We start from the raw sequence: 22,524 nt of genomic DNA, 5'->3' as shown, positions 1-22,524 counted from the left end.
TCTCTCTTTGGGTCAGGGCGAGCCCTTGTTTCAGATTCATCCTTTCGGGTGCGACCACCCAGCAGCAACCCTCAGACCCCCCCCCCCCCCACACCCCCCACCTCACCCGCCCGGAAAGGTTTTGACCCCCTGCCTCCTGCGCACTCTCTGGCCTCTTGTCTCACCCAGGTATGAGCGCGCTCCAGCTGCAGAACCTGGCCGCGCTGGCGGCGGCGGCGGCGGCGGCTGCCCAAAGCTCAGCCACCCCGTCCGGCGTTAACCCCCTCTCCTCCAGCGTGGCGTCCCTGGGGGCGCTGGGCAGCCCAGGTAACCGTCACCACCACCGCCGCCATCACCGCGGCAACGGGCGCCGGTGTGGGGAGGGAGGGAGGGAGGCAGGGGGGGGGGGGGGGGGAAAGGAGAGGAGGACGAACAGACGGAAGGAAGGACGGAAGGATGGACGGAAGGGGAAACTGGTGGCTGTAGGGTTGAGAGATAGGGGGGTGGGGGGTGGGGGAGGGGGGAGGGGGGAGGTGAACGAGGGATCCACCCAGTTTCCCTTAGCCACGCCCCCCTCCATCCGCTTTCGCGGCTGTACCCAGCGACCAGGACCACCATGACCGGGCACATCCCCCCCAACCCACTCCTGAAGTCACTCGCCTCCTCCTGGCCCCACCCTGCCCCCCCCCCCCACCCCCCCCCACCCTATTCCGCCGTCCCCCATCCACCATCGGTGTCGTCCGCAAAAAAAACAAACAACAGAAAAAAAGAGCGCAAAGAAAAATAATGGAAAAGCTTGGCTTGGTCATCCTCACCGAAAAGAGTCATCGAAAATCCACCAACCGCTCCGTCCTCATCCGTTGTTTTTTCTTTTCTCATCCCTCCACCCCATCTCCCGCCCTGCCCCGCCCCCCTCCCACCCCCCCCCCCCCCTCCCCCCCCCGCCTCCTCTCTCTGTTGTCGACCACCGCCACCGCCTCCCGACACAGCCCTGTGCGTGCGTGCGTGCGTGCGTGCGTCCACACCATCCCGACCCGCTGCCCCTCATGACGTCACCCTCGTTCCTCTCTGTCTCTCTCTCGCTCTCTCGCCGACCTTCCCCCGGTGACCATCGTCAAGGAGCCTCATCATCGCCATGGAGATCTCATGCTCACCCAGTATGGTTTTGACCCCACCACCACCGCCGCCGCCACCACCGCTACCACCACCAACGCCACCGCCACCCAGTGTTGACTTTAAAGTCCGCCTTCACTTCCTGTCTTGTTCGCGTCTCACTTCCTCTCTCACCATGTGGGCGCACACTCTCTCATGCTGCGTGAGCGCGCCTGTGTGTGTGTGCGTGTGTGTGTCGGTACCAGCATTCTGTGTGTGGGTGCCTGTGATGGTGACAGGGAATGTGTGTGTGTGTGTGTGTGTGTGCGTGTGTTCCTCCGTGTTCGTGTCTGTCCGTGTACACCTCCATGTCAACAACTTGTCAGAGCTCTGCACACCGCAAGACCTGTTTTGAAGTTTCACGTCGCGTGCGTGTATTTTTTTGTCCATTTTTTTTTTTCTTCCTCCTATAGCTCGTCGTCAGAATGTGCGTGTGTGCGCGTTTGTTCTGTGTGTACGTGCGCTGTGATGTGTGCGGCATGCATCTTTGTACTGCTGTCTTTTGAAGTGAGGTGTCTTTGGTTTTCTTCCGTTTTTTTTTCTTGCTTTTGGGGGGCAGGGGGGTCCTCAACTGTCAAATAGTCCCCCTGGAGAGATAAACCTCAGTGAAGAAGACGTACACTCCCCCAACGCCGCCACCACCTCCTCCTCTGGTGGTGGTGGTGGTGGTGGTGGTGGAGGTTGAGTTGGGAGTTGAGGGCTGGGGTTGTGCCTCTATTGTTTTTCTGTGTTGCTGTATTCGTTGTCTATGGTCTCACTGCTGCTGCTACTGCTGCTGTTGCTGCTGCTACGGGCGCTGTTTGCCGTTGTTGCCGTGGCACCCGTCGATGTGATGATCGGCGGAGTCAGGGCTTTAGCAGTTGGGGGTGTGGGGAGGGGGGGGGGGGGGGTGAAGGAAAATACAGTTCAGACAGGGTCACATCCATGCACTTGTCATGAAGCACCCCACCCCAAGTGCACGTGCGCGCACACACACACACAGACACACAGGCGCACACACACCAAAGCCAAATCATCCCAGTGCAGCTACGCTCTGTCCCCTCGACTCACACATAACCATCACGCTCCGACTCGCCCAACAAGCTAAGGGCTTTGCCATCTTCTTTCAGAGAGCAGGCTCCCCCTAATTCAAAGTTAAAACTGTCGGGAAAAGCTTTCCCTCCAAATTTGTGCTGACGATGTCTCCTGCCCGGCTGTCTCTCTCTCTCTCGCTCGCTTTGCAGTCAGTGCCAGTGTCCCATTCTTTTCATTCCTCAAGTCCGTTTATTTTCCTGGCCTACACACTTTTCTCCTCTGCACCTCAATATGTCGCTCTGTCTCTTTCACCCTTTCTGTTCTGTGCGTTCTCTCTTTGGACTCTGTTTTTGTTCTGCTCTCTGTCTCCCTCATTCTAGTACTATGTTTTTTTTTATCTTGTTTTCCCTGTATTTCTATCTCACTCTTTCCTGCTTTTTCCTCCCGGTCTTTCTCTCTCTCTCTCTCTCTCTCTCTCTCTCTCTCTCTCTCTCTCTCTCTTTATTTCTCTCACACTCGGTCGATTAAGGCCTATATCTATCTCTATATATTTATACGGTTATTCATCTCACTCTCTCCCTCTCTCTCTCTCTCTCTCTCTCTCTCTCTCGCTCTCTGTGACTCCCATGAGTTCAAGCATGAATGGGGCCACGTTGGCTCGCACAACAGGGTTGGATCAATACACATTTAGCTTTGCATGAAGAAAAGCTGGCAAGTCTGATGCTTTATTCGTTCCCTTCTCTTTTCTTTTACAAAGTGCTGCATATACCACACTCGGTGTCTCGCCTTCCTTTCAACCTATTCCGTTGTGATTCTGTTCTGTATTCTGCGTTGTTGTTGACACCTCGCTAGAGGAAATCAAGGGTAAAAGGCTACAGGAAGTAAATGTGTTTAAAAATAAAAGCTTGGCTACCACTTTCGGGTGCCATGTTGCATTTTAGCCCGCCCTCTGCCGCCATTTTGGTCAAACATCCCATGCCGCCAACGCCTTAGTGCAGTATTGTGTTTGTGTGTTTGTTTGTCTGTTTGTTTGTGTGGGTGTGTGTATTTGTCTGTGCTTCCATTTTTGGTGTTTGTGTGTCGTAATCCACATAGGTTGGTTTTGCCGTTCCGGTCTGTCATTTAGTGTCATATATAAAACATAATAACTATTCACAGCACCATACATTCAAAATTAGATTTTTTTTTTTCCAACAGTGCTAAAGCTGTAATTAGTGTCATCAGTGTATAAGCATAACAATTAAGAAAGAAAAGAAAACGTATTGAGAAAAACTGTTTCAATTGCCAATTATATTTTCAACTAGAAATAACATCTCATCTATCTTTTTCTGATTTAAGTATTGGGTGTCACAAAGAATATATTCTACCAGCTATAATTTCTGTAATGTAGCCTATGGGACTCATTTAACAGGGGATATTTACTTGTAGCTTGCTAGATTTGAGTACCACAAAAAAACGAATTGTTATTGGACGACGATTAGACAGCCACCGTAAACTTGATGTGATTCAATTAACATGAATTGGTGGTGAAATACAAAATACATAATTTCAACCAGTGAAACAAATCCAGTTCATGGACGGGCTGTGTTAAAAAACAACGCTAGCTACGATAGCATCACACACTCTGTGTGAAGTTACATTTCCAAAATTGGCAGTTTATTTGAGGCTTAGGCTTTCAGTTGAAGCAAGAGTGAGTGATTGTTCTTCTCACTGCTGATTGTGTCTGTAGCCCCGCCTGCATGCGTGTCTTCTCTGTTCCGTGGACTCGTTGTTAGCATTATTACCCTTTCCAGACAAGTCTTCAATCCATGTGTTTTGCACAAAAGATGCTGGCAAACACACCCCATTTCAAACTCTTACCCATTGGCTTTATACTTGTTTTGCTGTTTTTAATTTTGATATACCAGTACAAATACACTTGATAAAAATGTAAGCCTCACCAGGTTAAAATATATGCATTGCATTTAACTACCATTGTTCCATTGTCCGATATTTGGAAGTGTCACATTTGTTACAGATGGGTTTCGACCCTACCTTGTCTTTGCATGTACTAGAGCCGCACTCAGCCTTAGGATCGCCGCGTAATTATGTCCCCGTGTTTGGCCTTTTCAGCGAACGTCTCCGCAGTCCACTGGGGATCACGTCTTAGTCCCCGGAAGGCCAATCTATTAACAGGTGTTAAAGGGGATGGGAGGGGGTACACAAAAAAAAAGAAAAACACTATTCTTCTAACTCTTTGACCAGAAATGGTCAACGGAACAAGATGTGCTCGCTTCAACAGTGCTAACCCATCTCTCTCTCTCTCTCTCTCTCTCTCTCTCTCTCTCTCTCTCTCTCTCTCTCTCTCTCTCTCTCTCTCTCTCTCTTTCTCCTTTGTCGTTTGTCCTCGCTCGCCCTCCCTCCCGGTTCAGTAGCGGGGACAACGTCTGGATCCAACGTCGGGGCCATGAGCTCCCTGACCTCGCTGGGGACCCTACAGGGCTTGGCTGGAGCCACGGTGGGCCTGAACAACATTAATGCACTAGCAGGTAGCGTCAATAGTGAGTATTCACCCCTCATCCTTCACCCGCCCTCACCCGGGGGGGGTTGTAACGATAGTCAGCGTTAGTCAGCTTGTGTGGAAGGGTGGTGTTATTGTAAGTCGCTTTGGATAAAAGCGTATGCTTAATGCCCTAAATGTAAATGTAAATGTGGTGTAGTGGACTAGGGTGGGCGTAGGGTACCGAGTTCGACCCCGGCTCTCCGAAGCCTCGCCTTTAGAAAGTGAGATTCCCTTATTCCATACCTGCTTTTTACTGACATTTTAAGTAAGTTATTAGTCATTTCTTGACAGTCTTTCTTAAATGATTATATTTAGTGTGTGTGTGTGTGTGTGTGTGTGTGTGTGTGTGTGTGTGTGTGTGTGTGTGTGTGTGTGTGTGTGTGTGTGTGTGTGTGTGTGTGTGTGTTTGCGTGCGTATAATGTGTAAATATGTGTAAATAAATGGAACGAACGATACAGCTCTAACGATGTTTTCAATAGAACTATTTTGGGGATTAATTTGAGATAAATGCGTTGCAGCCCTGCCCCACGCCATCCCCGCCGTCTCACCGCATGACGTCACCATTACCCCGTGTCATGGTTAAACAGTGTCATGATTAAACAATGTCATCAGATATCACAGAGTGACCGATTCGCACACCACAATAATCATGTGGTGTGCGAATGATGTGCACAAACAAATTGGGAATCAAAAGAAATGAATACACGTTGAAAAGAAGCATTTGTTGATATTTGCCTATGAATCGGCACATATGAATTGGAGTCTATTTTTTTGAGCCACTGGTAATTCGAAGTTTACTCATATCTTCTCTCTGAATTTGTTCCATAAACAAAACGTCATCCAGCCATTTCACATTTCATCCATCCAGCCATTGCCCATTATCCATCACTCATCCATCTCCATTCATCCATCCAGCGATTAAATCCATCCACTCACCCATTCATCCATTCATCCTAGTGTCTCTGGGTTAAGTTTGCTGCAAGGGGTCTTGTGTTTCATCCATTCGTGTCACGGTGTTGTCTCTCAGTGAGTTTGTGCACCTCATCCGTATGTTGTTAATGTGAATGCTAAAGAATAGGAAATGGGAGCATTGAATGAAAAGGAGGCGTTATTTCAGAACGTAATGAAATATTTACTGAGCGCCCGGGTCACGGTGTGCAACAGGAGGACATACAAACGAAAGTCGGAGAGTCTTGGTTTAGAACCTAGTTTTATTTTTTTCTTCGGTGAAAAGTAAAAGCTAAAATAGCCCTTTCAGAAACAACCTTGACTCGTTTTACTTGCGGTTCATGATCCGTGTGTGTCTGAAAAAAAAAAGATATACCTGCAATATCATCACATAATATCAGCTCAAAAAGAAGGATGAATCGTGGTTTGATCCTAGCTGTAGGATCAAGCTGGCCCCGCTGTGTGCAGTGTGTGTATATAATATAGATGTATATAACGTGCACATAAACCAGGTCTTTAATAGTGTCTGGAGGTCTGGCTGCTCCCGCGAGCCCTGCCCGACCACGACCTCTAGGGAGGAAGTAGCGGGATCTTCATCAGCGATGTTATGACAGCAGAGATCCTGTAGCGATTCCTCCCTTCCAGCATTATTCTCCTCTGACCTTTCTCCCCTCCTCCTCCCCCGCGTTCCCCCCCCACCTCCCTCTCCTCTTCCTCCTCCGCTCAGAGTTGTCATGCATATACCGGCTGTGTAAAACCACACACATACATGCATACATACAGACGTACATATAAGGCTGTGGCCTACACACGCACACAGAGACAGATACACAATTGCACTCGTGTGTTCTCTGAGCGATGTAGACAGGCACACACACAGACACACACCATTATGTACACTTTAAGCACATGCACGTATGCGGTCAAACGCGGTGCTCACACACACACACACACACACACATACAGAGTATGTCAGACGTGACATGGGTCTCCTCCCACACACACATGCAAAAAAAGACACACACAATGCGTGGACAGGCACACGACTGACACACAACACAAAACTTAGGCATGCACTCTACACACACATGCACACAACTTTTAAACACACACACACACACACACACACACCACAGGCACGTGGTCTCTTATCACCGCCCTCATTTAAGCCCATCCAGGCCCTTAATTGAATTGCAAAGGTCAGTGGTACAATTATTCCTGAATAAATGAGTGACCTATAGTCCACAGCCACGCGCCAGTAATTTATTTCCGGGGCCGCCATCGCTGACGGCCAAGGCAGGAAGCATCTAAGGCCCGGTGTCAAACACCCCACTAGAGTACCTCCCCCCCACCCCCCGACAACGCCTGCTGAACACCCACTCAGCTCGCCACCATACCACCATCCATCTACCCCCACCTCCCCAACCCCCAGGCGATGGTATTAAATCCCATTACACATGCTAACGAGTGGCTGAGATGGCTTCCCGCACTAGTACATTTTTCTTCCTTTTTTTGGTGTGAGTAGGTGTTCAGCACAAGACCCCTGGGTCACCCGTCTTCCTGCAAAGACACACACACACACACACACACACACACACACACACACACACACACACACACACACACACACACACACACACACACACACACACACAAATGGGCTGTGGCGTGGGCGGTGTTGGACACGGACCATAGATGTAAAGGTCAGAGGCCGTACACTCATACATGGTAGTAGTTATTTGTAGTTTGCCGGCGTGGGGTTTAGTGGCCCGGGTGTTAGGGGTTTGATTTCCATTCTGGGTGCCCTCAGCTCCTTCATGACCCGTCTCTCATTCTCTATATGTCTCTGTAAAGGGCTTTGGAGGAAGGTGCCTGCCATACGAAATCATACTAGGCACAGTACTGCTGATAGTACTACAGAGGACGTTTACAATAGGGTCCTATTGCGTCCAACCCACATTATTATGAGTATAATAGTGTATAAATGTGTGTACAGTGTGGGTATACTCATGCGTACATTGTATGTGTATGTGTGTGCATGCCCATGCGTACCGTGTGTGTGTGTGTGTGTGTGTGTGTGTAAACATGCTTACAGTGTGTGTATATGTGTGCATATTCATGCCTACCATGTACCGTCTTGTCTGTTCACCCGTGAAACACGGCACCCCTTGCAGCTGCGTTGCCAGAGCACTAACGAGCTAACGAGCTAATGGCTTTTTCATGTAAAGTTACTCAAATGCTCTCAGGTATGGCGGCCCTCAACGGCGGCCTGGGCGGAGGCGGGCTCAGCAACGGCACGGCGGGCACCATGGACGCGCTGACGCAGGCCTACTCAGGGATCCAGCAGTACGCCGCCGCCGCCCTGCCCACCCTCTACAGCCAGTCCCTGCTCCAGCAGCAAGGGGCCGCCGGCAGCCAGAAAGAGGGTCCGTACGGGGCTCTTGTTGCTCAGTGGTTAGGGTGGGGTTGTTGGAGCGGCGGGGATTGAGGTGGTGCTGGAGGTTTGGGGGAGGGGGGGGGGGGGGGGTGGGAGTGGTGGAAGTTGTGGTGGTGGTGGTGGTGGTGGTGGTGGAGAGAGGATAGTGGGGGTGATGGTGGTGGCGGTGGAAGTAGGGGTGTTGGAGAAATGACGGTGGGGGTGTTGTTGATGGTGGTGCAGGGGTGTTTGAGGCGGGGGATGGTGGTGGAGTTGTTATTGAGGTGGGGGTGGCGGTGTAGAAATGAGAGTGGATGTGGTGGTGCGGTGATTGAGGTGGTAGTGGGGGTTGGTGGTGGTGGTGGTGGTGGTGGTGGTGGAGGTGGAGGTGTGAGTGAGCGTGGTGATGGTGGTGGCTTCAGGGATGGCGATGGACGTGATGGTGGAGATGGTGTTGAAATTCCTGGTGGTGGGTGTGTTGGAGGGTGGAGGTGGGGATGATGGGAGAAGGATGTTGGTGCTGATGTTGCGTGTGATGGATCTGATGGTGTATAGGCTGGTCGGTGTTGATCGTGAAGGTGGCGTGTTGACGGGGGTCTGGGTGGAGTGGGAAAGTGTGTGTAACATTGAGTGTATTACCCAACCTTGCTCAGCCTCTGGAATGCGGTCGGGTCAAAGCATTTACCTCCACATTCACCCATGAAAAGACCCGCCGGTCTGCTCTGAACGGAGAATGGAGAGGCAGCAAAGGTTAAGAATGACTTGCCATCTTAATTGAGGAATGGTTAAACATTCAGGAGTTTGGTTTGGTCGGAGAAAGAATAAAACGCTGGTGTCCCTATCCAGATCAGGGTTCAGTCCCGGAAAAAAACGACTCTTGATGCTCCCTTCACTCCTCCGCCTCCACCCCTTCCACTAATCCTTCTCCTCCTCCTCCTCCTCCTCCTGCAGGTCCCGAAGGGGCCAACCTGTTCATCTACCACCTCCCCCAGGAGTTTGGTGACCAGGACATCCTGCAGATGTTCATGCCTTTCGGGAACGTGGTTTCGGCCAAAGTCTTCATCGACAAACAGACCAACCTGAGCAAGTGCTTCGGTAGGGTTCACACACAGGCACGCGCGCACGCACACACGCAAACGCACACACGCACGCAAGCACGGACACAAAAATGCACTCGCAAACCCACACAAACACACACACACACACAAAAACAAACACACGCATATCACATCTGCAAACCTAACAATTCCTATCCATCTTGTCTGCCCCTCCTCACTTTGTCCTCACCTTTTTCTCTCCCTTTCTCTCTGTCTCTCACTCTCTATTCCACTCTTTCTCTCTCTCTCTCTCTCTCTCTCTCCCACATGCTCTTTTTCTTTCTCTCCATCTCCCCAACCCCCCATCCCTCCCTCCCACTTTATCTCCCCCAAAACTCTCTCTCTCTCTCCCCCTCCCTCCCTCTCTCCCATTCTCTCTCCCCCAACCCTCTCTCTCTCTCTCTCTCTCTCTCTCTCTCTCTCTCTCTCTCTCTCTCTCTCTCTCTCTCTCTCTCCCCCACACCCTCCTCCTCTGTTTCCCTCCCTCACTCTACCCCCACCCCTCTCTCTCTCTCTCTCTCTAACCCCCACCTTTCTCTCTCTCTCTCCCCCCTCCCTCCCTCTCTCCCATTCTCTCTCCCCCAACCTCTCTCTCTCTCTCTCTCTCTCTCTCTCTCTCTCTCTCTCTCTCTCTCTCTCTCTCTCTCTCTCTCTCTCCCCCACACCCTCCTCCTCTGTTTCCCTCCCTCACTCTACCCCCACCCCTCTCTCTCTCTCTCTAACCCCCACCTGTCTCTCTCTCTCTCCCCCATCCGTCTCTCACTCTCTTCACCCCCAACCCCTCCAGGCTTCGTCAGCTACGACAATCCCGTGTCGGCGCAGGCCGCCATCCAGGCCATGAACGGCTTCCAGATCGGCATGAAGCGGCTGAAGGTGCAGCTGAAGCGCTCCAAGAACGACAGCAAGCCCTACTGATCCCTCCCCCGGTCCCCCCCCGCCTCCCCCCTGTTAGCACTGCTAGGGTAAGTCCCCCCCCCCCCCCCCCAAATCCACCCTCGCTCTCTCTCCCTCCAACCCACCTTCCACCGCAAACTCCACCACCTACTGCCAGCCACTTGCACCCCCCACCCCCACCCCCCAAACTCCCAGACCCCTCCCCCTTCTCCAGCTCCCCCCTCGCCACAACATTGCCAACCCCCCCCCCCACCACCACCACCACCACCAACACCTCCCCCCGGGCCACCGCCCTGGACAGGAACTAGCATGGGAGGGAGGGGGGGGGGCGGAGAAGGGGGGCCGGGGGGGGAAGGGGGCGCGTCCAATGAGAAAAACACCTTAAGGGAGACAAACACACACACACACGCACAAGCACACACACACAAACACACAAACAAACATGCCTTGTTTTCCTTATTTTGCGAAAGCTTTTTTTCCTATGTTCCTATGAGCCATTTGCTTATTATTTATTTATTATTATTTATTACGATTCATGAGTTTCGTTTATTTTCGTTTCTTGACCCGCACGCTTCCATTGCCACCATTGTATATTTTATGGAATACAGTGGAAGACAGTAGCGATCTTGGGTTAGGTTTTTATTACTTGTATAATAGCTTTTTATGCATATATATAGAAATATATATATATATATATATATGTATATATATATATATATATATATATATATATATATATATATATATATATTCATATATATATAAATATACAGTTAACATTAGTACATTTTAGAAGACTGGTCGGTTAGAATAGTGAAAATTGAAGTATACAGTATAAAACAACACAGGAGCCATATTTTTCCTTTTTTATGATCCTTTTTTTTCTTGAGCCTAAGGCCTTGCAGCAACACCTGAAGTAGTGAGTTCCTCCTGCGCGCATTGTACAATGATATGCACATTTGACCTTTGACCTCTGCTGTGTATTGGTCGTGGCCACTAATGGTTGCCGCTAAAGCCGAGCTAGCTTCTCGCTAGTTTTACGATAACATGAGCCTGTCGTAAAAATAAAAAGAGACACTTTCCAGCAAGTTAATCGTTAAAAAAAAACACAATATTGTCTATTGACGTATTTTTGCTTCTCAGAATTAGAAACAAAAAACAAACTACATTATTTAATTATCTTATGGGTCAGCTTCAGTATGTTTTTTTGGTTGAAAGGATTAGTACACTTACAATTTAATGAAGGCTATCATTTAAATTGATTTAAAAAAAGAAAGTGTTAATGTGTCAGGGCAAGGGGGGTGGGTGGTCACTGAAAATACTTGATGTATCTTGATAGTTAAAACAAATAATGATTCAAAGTACAGAAAGCCACAGGCCTGTAAATTTCATTTGTAAAAAAAAAAGCAGTTATATTTTTATACAGCATTTTTACTGCCTCAGATTAAATAAAAAAAATGATTTATTTATTGCCTATCATTAAGATATCAGACTCCTAAAAAGATCCAGTGTCATTTAGACCAGACCCGTCGTGGAGAAGCGTCTCTGCGTTCTCCGATGTTTTGTGGCTGATTCTCTTTTGTTTTGTCCAAAGCGTACGAGTGCAGCACCATGTTAAACACCATAGCCTTTGGTCCACAAGAGATCACTCCACCTTCATCCCCCTCCCCCCCTCCCCTCCCCTCCCCACAGACACACACACATACACAAACAAACATAAACACACACAGATCCCCCCCCCCCACACACACACACCGAACACACTTTAACAAATCACGCACACACACACCTAACACACACCCACGTCTGTGCATCGCATCTGTTTGTGATTATCTCTCTCTCTCTTCCTCTCTTTCCCTCTCTCCCTCTCTCTCGTTTCTGTTTGCGTTCTTAACCACTCTCTCTCTCTCTCTCTCTTCCCTCCATCCATCAGTAGTGGGACTCCACCTGTCCATCTCTCTCTACCTTTCCGTGCATTTTCGTTTCTACATTTTTTTATGTGTTATGCATTTATGTTTAGTTTTCTGTTTGTTTGTTTGTCTGTTTGTTTGCTTGTTCCAAGGGAAAAAAATATTTATGAACAAATGTATCTCAAGTAACATCTTCCAGCACTGCTCCTTAGTATAGCAGGTGCCATGGAAATAGCTCTGAGTGTTTTCTGTCGCAGTGGTTGGGGTCGAGACTAAGTCTGTATTTAACTTGTGTGCGCGTGTTTGTGTGTGTGTGGGTGTGTTTGTAAATGTGTATGCGTGTGTGTTTGTCCTTTATTTCTGTGTAGCATAGCCCTTAAAACGTAAACAATTATATTATAACTTTTTTGTCTTATTACTAATTAGACAAAAAATATTAAGCCAATTGCCAATTAACCTAGCCAGAACTGTTGTTAACGTTGCTGTTGCTGTTTGTTTGTCATTTGATGTTGTTGCTGTTGTTGTTCTCCTGATTTTAATGCTGTAGTTTAGTGTGGTGCTCCAGTCTGGCTCTGTGTGTGTGTAACTCTCTCCTCTCCCCTGTTTTTCTCCCCTTAGAACCCATCTCCATGCCTGTTAGCTCATCGTTTGCCTAGCATGTCTCCGTGGCGCCAAAAACAAACAAAACACAACACAAAACCACTCAAAAAACAAAACAAAAAAACAAAAAAGAAAATTGTTCATCGTCGTCCCCCCGTAATTGTTTTGTTTTTTTTCAACTGTCTTTTTGTTTCTCTTGTTTTTTTACTGAGCTCACCAGATCATATCCTGGTCGCCGCCTACCGACCATCTTGAACTTTGAACTGTAAGGTTGACCTTGTAGATGTCTGTTTGAGTTCTTTTTTCTTTGCATGTTACCTCATTTTGGATGTATTTCCTGGGAGGGCTTGGTGGGGGGGGCGGGGCTTTTGTGGGATAGTAGGATTCACGTGAGAGGTTAGGATAGGTCAGACGGGGTCGGGATGGAAACATGCATCAATGTGAAGGGAGGAGGAGAAGAAAAAAAAACAAGTTAAAGCTGCATTCATACGAGAAAAAAAAGACTGAGAATTTTTTACGGACACAAACAACAAAAATGTAGTTTTGAAGTTAGTACAAAAAAAACATACGGTAAAATATTTTCATTCAGTTTCATACCGATCCATTTGTTTTTTTCTTCTCTTGCTTTTCTTTGAGTTCATTTTTTTTCTGCTCTTTTTTTGCGTTTCTTCTTTATTTAAAGTAAACTTGAAAGTTTGGTAGAGGGACTGGCGAGTGGTCTTGCTTCTGTCACCACTATAGCGACCTGAGGTCAGAAGCAGCCTGCCGCCAGTTTCTATATGGTTAAAAAATAAGACTACTTCCAAACAGTTTTGAATTAAAAAATGAGACTGTCTGATCAATATTTAGGACTCTATCTCTCAGAGCACTCTCCTAATGGTTTTTACATTTTTCAGGCAGTGTAAAGTTTTTTGATAAGGCCATTTGAAGTGGCTCGGTTTCTCATTCAAAGTCTATATATAAAAAAACACTTTTTTCTAGAGTAGTTTAAAGGTAACAAAAAAAAGAAAAAAAAGACATTCGCCCTGTTTCGGGGGACGGGGGAGGGAGGGGAGAGATGCTACCTACTTGTGTCGCCTTTTCTGACCTAACTCACAGATAGACAATCCGTGGTTTAAATGCACATGACGAAATGACCTATATTTTCTACTGTGTAAATGTATAGAGAACAAAAAAAATGAATCTTAGATACCTGTATAACCCATGTTAACGTCGGTGCTCCTCGTAAGTCAATTTAGTTGTCGTTTCATCACCAAGTCTAACAGTCTTAAATGTCTCCTGTTTTTAAAGACTACAAAAAAAAACAATTTACTTGAACAATAGACAAAGCCTTCATATTACTAGAATTGTTCCTTATTTTACGTTTTCTCTTGTTTTGTTTTTAAAGGAGTCCCTATTTGCTAAAATTCTTGTTGGTTAATTAGCTATATAAAATTCCTAAAAATATATATAAATATAAATATATCTATATATATATCTATATATGATATGTCAGCTTGTGAAGCATCAATGTCATTATTTTATTTCTCCCGTGAGAAAAACAAATATTTAGATGTGTTTTGTTGTTCAGCAAAATGTCTTATAAAGAGAAAAAAAAAAAACAGATCAGTGGAACTTAGTGCCAAATTCTGAAGGTACTTCCTGCCTAGCGCGTCAGTGTATTTCTTGTGAAATTATTTGATAACATGGGTATTTTATTAAGTGTTTTGTATGAATCACTCATATTTAAAATATAGATTTAAAAAGAAGAGTTTGTTAAATTGCTATTCTGTGGTCTTGTTGCCTGAAAATGTCACGTTTGCTTTTTTTCCTCTTTGTAAAGTTGTACAAATGTGCCCATGTGTCATATATAAATATATATACATATATAAACGCACACGGCCAACACCAACACACAAACACACTCTCGTGCAAACCTCACAGTTTACTTTGTTGATGTGCTTGAGGGCCCCTGAGTGTGAAAGTCTCGTCAGTTATCGTTCCTCATCGGGATTGCGTACGTGCACAAACTCACACACGACCAAAAACTGCACACGAATACACAAATATTTTCAGTTTATTTTTTTTGATAACTCTTCAAAGCCTTACCATGAGTCTTGGCAGTCTTTGTCTTTCTCTCACTCTCGCTCTTTCTCTCCCTTTCTCTCTCCCAGCAATCTGCTCACTCTGTTTCACTCCTCTATCACGCTCACTCGTTTGCACACGCGCGCGGATTGGGAAGCAGATTTAGATTCTCTCTAAAACACACACGCGTCAGAGGACCACCGCGAGTCACACACAAAGCCTTATTTTAGGACAGGCCCTCCCCCTTTGTCCGAGTTTTTGTTCGTTTTCGGAAACACTCCAACGGTAGTCGTCACGGTATGCCTCGCTAGGTTTTTTTTCGACATCCTCGAATGAGTCAGCCTGAAATATGTGTGTTCGCTTTAATGATGTAAGCACAGGGTAAGACGTTTGCATTGCTGGAAACAACCAGTAAACAAGCCTCAGTCTAAAACAACTAAAGCACACCGCCTTGATGGAGAGAGGGGCATTTTGTAGGCTCCAATGTCTTTACTTTTTATTTAGTCGACTGCTTTAGCTGCGTTTCTTCCCACCCCCCCCTCCCCAACCACTTTGTCATATATACAGTATATATATATATATATATATATATATATGGTGACTCTTGAAATTAGTTTTTAACTGTAACACTTCCTCTACTCGAATGCAGTGGTGCCGTGGGCCAAACCCAGTTGAACGATGCCCAAACGTGATGTTTTTAGTGTGTGACAGTTTACACGACACAGTATTGTCTAGTCCAACTGCCCCCCCACCCACCTGTCCTTCCACCACCACAGTTCCCCTCCCTGAAAGCCTAGTTTACGATCTGCAAAAAAACACAGTAAAACATGAAGGCAGCACTATTTTCTATAGAACCTCACCACCCGCCTTAACCAGGGATCTTCGTAACAGTATTGAAAGATGTTGTGTGTGGTGTCTGCCCATGTCTCGTTGCTTTATATGCTGTTATTAAGTGTCCATACGCCATTTTGTCCCCACCTGCTAGAAGAAAACAATAGGCGGCACTTTCCTCATAGTCATTAACGGGGAGGAACAAGGAAAAAAAAATTAAAAGCAGCTTAGAGAGGGCTTGTGTTATTTATTTATTTCTGTTGCTTCGGTTATTAGAGATGGTAGAGACGGGACTGTGTGGAGAGACATATTATTGGAATAGCAACAGGGGAAATCAAAACCTCTATTGGTTGGAGAGAAGGGGTCAAGTCTCCAACCTCCAAAAAAAACTGCATCGGGCGAGGCCAGGAACGAACACAGCCCAGCCTTCATTACCCACGGTCCAAAGCCAAAAAACAAACAAATAAACAAACAGCAGGAGAGGTTTTCTAAATTGCATCTGAAAGCGAGAGCAGTGCCACGAACATAGCCATATCTACCTTAAATGAAAGCCAGCCAGGCTTTCCCCTGATCAATTAGTATTAATAGACCAATAACTTGTCTGAGATGGTTTAAAATGACGTCCCACAATGCACTGGAATCCGTCGCAGTGTTAAAACCCCCTCAGATTGGCCCAGTCAGGGATTCTTCGGGCGGTGAGATATACGATTGCACTTGAACGGACCACTTACACGCCCCTCACCCGATCCGACTCACCTCAACCACATCCCAATCGTTTATCTCCTTGTTTTGTTTCTATCGCACAATCGTCAAAGCAACAGAGACAGGGTCAATGCTGTTGACAGCATTTCTTGAAGAGTAAAATCGACTCACAACGCAGAACAAGTGACTCGGTAAACGCACGCGCGCGCACGCACGTACACACACAGTCGCACGCGTCTGTTTGCGTCCTTTCTCTTCGTTTTCTTTTTGACGCCACTTGTCACTGTACTCGATTTGCTGTAATTTGCCAAATCTCAGCACTGCACACCGCCAGACGTTCGCGACACGGTGCTGTTTAGTCTGAAGCACCTGTCGTGTTTTACTTTATTTATTTTCCCGTGTTGGAGGGAGGGGGGGGGGGGGGGGGGGGGGCGGGGGGTTCTGATGTCTTAAGCACAATTGTGTCCATTGCAGGAATCGCTGTCGAGTGTTTCACACTTCAGGGGCCGTCATCGCCGATGCTTGTTGTAATCTTTCTATCGTGTCACGTTTTAACTTCTCCGTTCTGCTATTTTTCTTTTTCAATTAGCCTATCTTAAGTGCTATTTATCAAACAATGGAAAAATTGAAAGGAAAAAAAAAGAAACTAAAAAAATGTGTTGTTACTTTGCATTATGGCTTACGTCAAGGATTTCCGGAGGAAAAAAAAATGTCTGTGCGTTCTTATCTCTTTCTGTGCCGTAAAAGAGCTTGTCATCTGTGGAATTAATGGATTATTTCTTTGTCGTTGTTTCATTTTTGATTCTAAAAAGGATTTCGGTAGTTAAAAAGTGTTGTCTTGAGAGAAGCCAAAGTCAATGCATTTCAGTGGATCCTGTAAGCGTGATGTATGTTTGTTTGACAACACTTCTGGAATCTGTCATTGGATGGGATTTAAAAAGAAATAGTACAAAACATTGCAGGCTTTCCTATTTCTACAACTGATTGTACTTATGCATTTTGTACCAGTGGAACTTTTTATACTGGAGATTAAAGGATGCAACATAAAAAAAATCTTAGAAAAAAAAGCTGTGTGGTAGCCTGGTGATATGGCCTGAATCCTGACTGGACCCCCGAGTTTGATTTCCTGGCTGGCATCGAGAACGTTGGCTTTTGATATATACAAGATTTTCTAGAAAATCTTTGGCTTTATTTCATTAACTTTCCTTTCCTGTCACCTGAGTGTTGTTTTTTTGTTTCTATCTCCCTCCGCCTATTTTTGGTTTAGTCTCCTCGACTCTCCCCACAAATAGAGAGAGTAGGCGAGTAGTTTGGGTCCTATTTCTTTGTTGGAGAAGAGTTTATAAATAGTTCTAGCAAGTTTGTCAATACAACCCGCGGTAAGTTTCATTTGACTTCTGTATTGTGTCGTCTACATGATAAGACAATTATAGAAAAAGAAGGAATAGAAATATTTAGTCACCTTCAGTGGATTAATGTATTAGTTTAATAAAGAAGATTTTGTTCTCTCTTTTGGTTTGCTTTTAGCTGTTTAAGATTTCTCTGGTTTCACTTCTTGTCCTTCTGTGTGATCTTAACTGTGTAGCTAAAGCGGTCAGAATTATTTTTGTAAACGTATGTTCTTGTGTGATGCAGTTTTTTGCTTCTGTCCCCTATATTAAACCATTTTTCCTAATACTCGTCTCTGTGTGTGTGTGTTGGTATGTTTCGGTGCGCGTCTGTTGTTTGTTGTTTGTTTGTTGTTTTCTGTTTCTTTGACTCAGTTAACAGTCGATTCCATCTTCAGTCCACATTCAACATAGTCAATATACATCATGGTGTGGATGTATATTACTGTGAGACACAAGTAACATTGTGGCCTTTAAAGAATATATATACTATATATATATATTTGTGTGTATATATATATATATATTATATATATGTATATATCAATAAATGTTTTTGTGTATATATAGATATGTGTGTATATACATACACACACATACTTTGACATTGACATTTCAGACAGCGAAGACTTGGAATTCATGGCTTGAAACATTCAAGGTGTTCAAAACTTAACTGTGGATGTGGCTCCGATAACACAGGATGGCTTACAGTAATTGGATGATGATTTAAGATAAAGGGGTGGAAACCTTCTGTGTTTCCTGATAAGGGAACAAGCTCCTATTGGCTGCCGAGTGTTCCCTCGTCAGGGATTGCCTTGCACTGTCGCCTCACTGAGCTGGACAAGACTTGTCGACTTTGTGTGCGCGTGTGTGTGTGTTTGTGTATGTCCAACCACACTTTGTGTACTGTTTCAGTGTCACTACTGCATCCCCTGTAGAGAGAGAGATAGAGAGAGGGACAGAGAAAGGAAAGAGAAATTAAAGGTGAGCTTCTTCACTTTATATGCTGAGTCACATTTTCTTCCATTTTAAATTTCTTCCAACTGTTTGTTTATTATTTTGGTTCAATTGTGTATTTTGTATTCCTCCTTTAAAAATAAAAAAGAAGGGTCCTATGGCGAATTAACAATGTCCCTTGTTGGAATTGTGCCAGGACCAATTCTGCGTATTGATTTTTGGATTCAACCAGAACTTCATAAAAAGCATTCTGCCTATCAGATATCATTGTGCACATGTGGCCTGCAAATTCAAGGCGATACATTTTCAGCCTTCATATTTGTATGTTGATTTACAACTACCCCAAAGATGCCAGGTGAGTCTCCTGCGATTGCTAGGTCGTGATAAACTATATCCGAGGTCAACATCTACCACATCACAAACCGCATCCAGAGAATCCATAGCCTTCAGCCGTTTGAACTTTGACCTCATGTGCAAGAGGAATCCATTGGAACCAGCAAAACCATTGACGACTGCCTCTCCCTGAGGTACCCATCCTGACTATAACAGACCAGAGAATGTGCTTTGAAAAACACACTTTTAATGATACGATCAAAAATGAATGAATACAAGCGTTGGGTTGAATAGACAGTGAACAAATAGCCCATCATACATTGAATACAGGCCAAATGGCAGTGGATCTGGGAGGGCCTAACATTAGTTTAATTTTGGAATATTTTGGAGTAGGCCTAGCATAGGCAAACAAGACCCACGCACACTCATAGCTGCTTGAAACATAACGCCCTACCTCGTTGTAGAGTGTGTGTGAAGAAGAGACTGTTCACTGTCTCACACCAACCGAGAAGGCGGAGGTAAAGAGGTGTGTGTGGGTGGGGGGGATGAACCAAACGGTATGAACGGAAGGGGAGACGGCTAATGACGACTAATTGGCAGGTGGATTGCGCTCTCTGTGCCGTTAATTGCCCATGCGTGCTAGGGATTGAAGCCACAGCGTTTCTCAGATGATGCCTCCCATCAGGGACAGAGTGTGTGTGGGATTCCTTGGCGTTCAATGCATCATTAGCCTCTATGTACTAACTTCCCTTTTACTTTTACAAAACGACACGTATAACGTGCGTGATGGGCACTATATTGATATATATATGTTTCTATATATAGATATGTGGAACATGGGAGGGTTGATTGTTTTCAGCTTAAAAAAATACTGGAACCTTCTCAACATCGGCGGGACTCACTTCACCATCAAACCAATGTGGATACGAAGGCCTTCTCATGTACATGGAAAATATGGCGAGACGTGTGTGTGTGTGTGTGTGTGTGTGTGTGTGTGTGTGTGTGTGTGTGTGTGTGTGTGCGCGTGCGTCACACAAAGGATGAAAGTCAGAACACAACTCTTGATAATCAAAAAAGAGTTTTTAAACTTTGTTTACATTATTAATGGTTAAGCAGAGAGCTAATATATGGTTCAGAAAGGTTAAGATAAAGGATATGTTGAGCTATAACCAGCACGGTCAGTAATGACTAGAATATTGTGAAGCATTCGCAGAAATAATGGATAAAGTTTTGAGAATATTAGCCAGCGAAAGTTTGTACCATGGCTATAACAATTTAGCTTTTTTTGAATGTCAACAGGGACAGAGCTTCTTACATCGTTGTTTTGAAACCTAACAAAAATGGTGCAGGTTTGTTCGTTTTGAACAACACAAATCAAACAAACAAAACAGTCTGTGTAGCAGATGCCGTACACTTTTTGGCGGTTTATGGGTGCAATACTACGCAAATTTCAAATTAACAAAGCAAAATGTTTCAAATTTTTACCTTCTCCTTTTGATTTTGGCACAGCCAGGGAGAATATACCAGAACCAGACTGAGAATACAATTCCAAATAAGTGCTGCTTTGGTACTGGACTAATTAAATTATAGGGCTGATCAAAGCTAGGCACGAACGTTTTTTTCACATTTCTTATGCAATCCTTTGAAGAAAATTGGTAACTCATCTCTCCTTTGTTTGAAACATTATTCTTTGAACTTGAAATAATAGGTCGGCGTGTCGACGGTTCAAGAAAGACTTTCAAAAAATTGCCATAACGTCCAGCCAAAAATTTGATTTTAAGATTATATGCCTTGTTCATTTGACCTGGTAGTCTATTTAAGGTGATATAGTGCTGCCATCTTGCGGCGTTATCGATGAATGACAGATGCCAAGACGTCCTTTGTAAACGTTTTTTTGTGTTTGTGCGCCTGCACGTGTGTATCACTGCGCATTCGCGTGTAAGCGGCCCAGGAACAAAGGCAGCAGGCAGCTGCGTGGGCATGACCAATTGACGAACACGCGTTTTTTAACCCTCCATGTTTGGTGCCCGAATGGTAGACCTGTCGCGCGTCATTGGTGCCGTTGATTTGGAATTTGTTACAGACACTGCCGCTGCAATCCCCGGTTTAACAGACCTTGAAATGAATACTTGCGAAAGGGCGATACACGCAGACACGTTGCACCATAACAAATTGTCCACATAAGGAGTAACACTGCACGATTATATCCATTGTTATTTATATGTGAACCTCCTTGATCCGCTTTGAGTTATTGTGACTTTGAAACATGGTTCATTTTACTACGCTATGGAAATTGGTTATTTGGACTACTTAGACCTAGCCTCCACTGCCTAATGGCTGATATGATCAACAAATGAATCTAGAGCACTATAAACAAGGTGAACACAGGAATAGCAATAACCCAGTCCGCCACAAAGGGGCGCTTTAGGCACATGAAGACGTAGCCTTTAAAAGTGGCAGGTATAGGGCTACGCCAGCCTAAAGTCAATATTCATAAATGGCTGTTACTGTAGCTCTTAAGGTAATCAATACATAGAATAAAAATATATATACAGAGTTTATTCGGCAGCCCGAGTCACCCAGCGTGTTTGACATGCAGGTGTATATTTTGAGGTCACACACACACATTATCAGAACTGCTGAAAACAAGTCTTTAACATGACAAACCAGCGTGTAGCGATATATTTGCAGTAGCCTATACTGTCATAGAAAGCCTGGCCTGATATGCGTATCAATATCAGGCTTTTGTGTTAGCCTACCAATGGAGAAATTGTCAAATATCCATAGACTAATCCTTAAATAATGCCAATATTGCATTGAAGGTTTATATTGGCGGGTCCAACCGAAAGATACATTGAATAATAATATTATTAAGCGTCTTCATCAAGGCCCGGAAACATACAACTAATGTTTCAATTTGTAAGCATTTAAAATGAAATTGTATTAGATCGAAATGCTTTGTTTAGGGTTTCTTCAGAATTCCTTACCGATCACAATGATATTATTTAAATGAAGGGTTCGTTAATTATGATGCCCGTGGCCAGAACTGGCCGATCATGGCTGGAAGGAATGTCGCAACCTCGTCCCGACGCTGAGCCAACGTGAGATTAGCCCATCGGGCGGCGCATCGCTACCTGGACGGGGATCGGTGTCACAGAGCCCTGCAGGGCTTTTCCATAGAGTTTGAGAAGTGTTCTTTTAGGAAGAACGCTGGACTTCCTGGTACAGGATCATGGATATTATCGTGCCCGTTTCGGCCGGGGAAATACCCGCAGCGATGTAAATCAACGTGTACACGCTCGAGTCCGGACCAAAGGTGAGTTTCTGTCCGCCGTCCTGAGGAAACGATAGGAAGATCGAACTTGTTCATGGTATCATATCTACTGTCTGTCAGCGGGACGTGCTGCGGGCTGACTGGCGCTAACTGTGTTTTTTAAAAAGTGGCCGGTGCTGGGTAGAAGAGGTACGCCGGTGCACAGTTTCTTTACCGGGCACTTACAGGTATTGTTTTAGTGGTTTGTTCACAAACGAGAAAGGGGTTTTATAATTGTAAACTTTATGCTTATTTGTATTCACCGAGGCCTACCTAGCCAACCCCCAAAGGCGGCCTCCCGTAGCAGAAACACTGTTGACAGACTCTGCGAATGCGCCCGCCATTGGCTGGCGCCCCAAGATCCGTGGCTGTGATTGGCTGCG

The 22,524-nt window shown here is 45.4% G+C and overlaps 2 protein-coding genes across 15 annotated transcripts in view; both read left to right on the top strand.

Annotated features, from left to right (window-relative positions):
* The window catches only part of celf2 (cugbp, Elav-like family member 2), a 33,456-nt gene extending 15,631 nt beyond the window's left edge, over positions 1-17,825 (top strand). Inside the window, exons 4-10 of one of the 14 annotated variants that reach the window (XM_060037883.1) lie at positions 169-306; positions 4,258-4,320; positions 4,560-4,673; positions 7,883-8,062; positions 9,004-9,147; positions 9,937-10,111; positions 12,572-17,825. In XM_060037883.1, coding sequence (XP_059893866.1) covers positions 169-306; positions 4,258-4,320; positions 4,560-4,673; positions 7,883-8,062; positions 9,004-9,147; positions 9,937-10,064 — 767 coding nt within the window. In that variant the 3' untranslated portion in view covers positions 10,065-10,111; positions 12,572-17,825. Of the gene's footprint in view, positions 1-168; positions 307-4,257; positions 4,321-4,556; positions 4,686-7,864; positions 8,063-9,003; positions 9,148-9,936; positions 10,112-12,571 lie in introns of all 14 variants that reach the window. The other 13 variants (XM_060037878.1, XM_060037882.1, XM_060037880.1 and 10 more) reach the window with 13 other exon arrangements.
* The window catches only part of atp5f1c (ATP synthase F1 subunit gamma), a 341,300-nt gene that overhangs the window by 307,812 nt on the left and 10,964 nt on the right, over positions 1-22,524 (top strand). The gene's annotated exons all lie outside the window — the stretch shown is intronic.

This window comes from Gadus macrocephalus, chromosome 19 (assembly GCF_031168955.1).
Source record: "Gadus macrocephalus chromosome 19, ASM3116895v1".
Classification (NCBI taxonomy): domain Eukaryota; kingdom Metazoa; phylum Chordata; class Actinopteri; order Gadiformes; family Gadidae; genus Gadus; species Gadus macrocephalus.
The sequence above is the reverse complement of the archived record's forward strand: the minus strand, read 5'-3'. Positions and strand labels throughout refer to the sequence as shown.